General features: G+C 40.2%; 1 protein-coding gene across 1 annotated transcript in view; it reads left to right on the top strand.

The window, feature by feature from the left end:
* dhx9 (DEAH-box helicase 9) overlaps nucleotides 1-2,577 on the top strand; it is an 18,333-nt gene that overhangs the window by 1,046 nt on the left and 14,710 nt on the right. The window contains exons 2-3 of the mRNA XM_015401850.1: nucleotides 521-674; nucleotides 753-893. Of these exons, the coding sequence (XP_015257336.1) occupies nucleotides 564-674; nucleotides 753-893 (252 nt within the window). The 5' untranslated portion in view covers nucleotides 521-563. The remainder of the gene's footprint in view (nucleotides 1-520; nucleotides 675-752; nucleotides 894-2,577) is intronic.

Below are 2,577 nucleotides of genomic sequence, written 5' to 3'. Positions count from 1 at the left end.
CACATCACCAGCCTCAGAAAAAGGAAACAGAATATTAGTTTCTGAAGGCTTCAGAAATTTATATTCCACTGTCGGCTTTGAAATCTACTCAAAACAACTCCTGGATAACCAGTCAACAAGTAGAACTGGGCCCAGTATGGAGGTTTCCAGCCTGGACATGCAGGAAAAAAAAATTCCTCTGTAGATTTGCTTCTTTTTTGTGTGTGTTTATTTTATTTTCTCAAGTCTACAGAGTTTTATTTTTTGTCACCCATAAATTAGCTGTATTACCTCATCCAACCAGATGTTCTCTAATATTTAGGCTTCAGTGAAATCTCAGATTTTCTTCAATATTTTGTATTTTACTTTTGGTTTTCTTTCTTTGAACATTTCTTTGTTTAATTTTCAACAAATAATGGTCACATTAGACCTTACAGGTATAATTTTTAAGCTCCTCCTCAGCAGAAATAAAATCTTTGTAGGAATGGATCTGATTTTTTTTTATTAATATGAGTGAAATAATGTGTTAAAAATTTTTAAGGCTTGCTTGGAGGAGGAGGAGGATCTCCTTCTACGGCTCCAACATGGCCGACATAAAGAACTTCCTGTACGCCTGGTGTGGGAAGAAGAAGCTGACTCCCAACTACGACATCCGGGCTGCAGGAAACAAGAACAGACAGAAGTTCACGTGTGAAGTGAGTTCTCCATCTTTGTTCAGCGGCAGCTGTCAGCGCCATCTTTAATTCTGCTGACCCGCCTCACTTCTCCTGCAGGTCCGAGTCGACGGCTACAACTACATGGGGATGGGAAACTCCACCAATAAGAAGGACGCTCAGACCAACGCCGCCCGCGACTTCGTTAACTATCTGGTCCGAGTTGGAGAAATCAATGCTGCGGAGGTTCCTGCTATCGGGGTCAGAATCCTGTTTTATTCTTAGGTTCGGCTCAAGTTCAGGGACTGCATCCTTCAAAGGGCGCCGCCCACATAGACCGGGCCCTCCACCGCCTGAACACATCTTTAGTAGCTTTAAAACATAGCCTGAACTGCTTTCCTGTTCTTAGCAGGCCGGAGAAACTACTGATTTCTGAATTCATCTATAATGTTTGATCTGAACAGAGATGGAAAGAGAGGAAGGCTACGTCAAAGCATGAATGTAAACGGTCATTATTTAAGGAGGATGGATCATTTTTAACCAGAAATTCATCATAAATCAAACGGGATTTAAACCGTTTTTCAAAGAACTGAGAAAAGGGAAAGAAAAAAAAAAAGAAAATATGAGTTTAAAATGTGAGTTCTTTATTTAGTAAAGAACTTTATAATCAGGTTGTTTATCAAAACGTCTCTTTCTGTTTGCATGAATTTGACTGCCTACAATCATAATGGATTCTTAATCAGTTTGTAAATTCACAAAAACACATCTTGCCAGAAGCCAACAGATGCATTAGCCTCAAAAACAGAAATGTTTAGAGCAATGAAATGCAGGAACGCATATGACATCAACCAGAGGCTGCAGACTGAAGCAAAACAAACATGGCCGCATCATTAGATGTACTTGTTAACAGTTAGCTAGAGTACTTGAAACTTATCTGTTTTAGCTGGAAAAACAAGCAAAATGACGTGATCTGGGGCTTTGTGGGAAAGATGTTTGCGTGTTCCTCAAGACTGCTGTAGCTACCAGATCTGCTCGGGTCCTGCTTCATGCCAGTGACGTTACTCTACTGTAACATGCCTGTTAGAACCACTGAAAAAAGTGAAGCCATCATCTGCCATGCTGGTCCTCCCCACTCCAACAGAGACATGCAGAAAAAATGCCTCCCTGTGCAGCATTTGGCTGCAAAAACAAACAGTTTTCTTGCTGCAGGAAGACGTTCCTCAGGTAATTTCCCAGTCAGTGGATGAACTAAGCAATAAATCCAACTTTACGCTCATGGATCCTATAGTATAGCATGTAGCGTAACATTAGTGTGGCTATCTCAGACTGACTGGAAGACATTGACTGAGTTAGCCTTTGACACTTGGTCTAACATTAGAAAATAGAAAGTAGAGGAAATAGAAAGTAATTCACTGTGAAATGTTAATGTAGGAATTCTTTATTAAATGGATGACGCTGTCGTTTTTTTTATTTAGTGTTAGTGTTTTCTCATTTATAATGTGCTGAAATATTTTGCACGTTATGTTGACAGAACAAAAGCAACTCAAACATTTGACCCCTATATATATAGATATATATATATATATCTATATATATAGATATATATATATTAGACATGGAAAGATTTATGAAAACCGTCTGAATCGTTCGGTTCGACTGTCTCAATTCGGTTCGTGTGTGTTTCGTTCGGTTCATGCGCTGCTCCTTTTTCTCATAGGCAAAGCGTTTACACTCCAGAGCAGAAGGTGGCGGTACTGCGACCAAAGCCAACCACCAGTAGTAAACAAGAAGAAGAAGCGAAGCAGCATAGCCGGGTGTAGCAGAAAAAAATCAGTTGTAGTGGAGAATTGTGTGGGTATGGCAAGTACCGGTAGGAAAGAACAGGAGTTGGAAGACGCGCCAGCAGCACTTTATAGGTCTGCTGTATGGGACCACTTTGCATTTA

The sequence above is a fragment of the Cyprinodon variegatus genome, unplaced genomic scaffold (assembly GCF_000732505.1).
Source record: "Cyprinodon variegatus isolate N-32 unplaced genomic scaffold, C_variegatus-1.0 Scaffold1267, whole genome shotgun sequence".
Classification (NCBI taxonomy): Eukaryota; Metazoa; Chordata; class Actinopteri; order Cyprinodontiformes; family Cyprinodontidae; genus Cyprinodon; species Cyprinodon variegatus.
The sequence above is the reverse complement of the archived record's forward strand: the minus strand, read 5'-3'. Positions and strand labels throughout refer to the sequence as shown.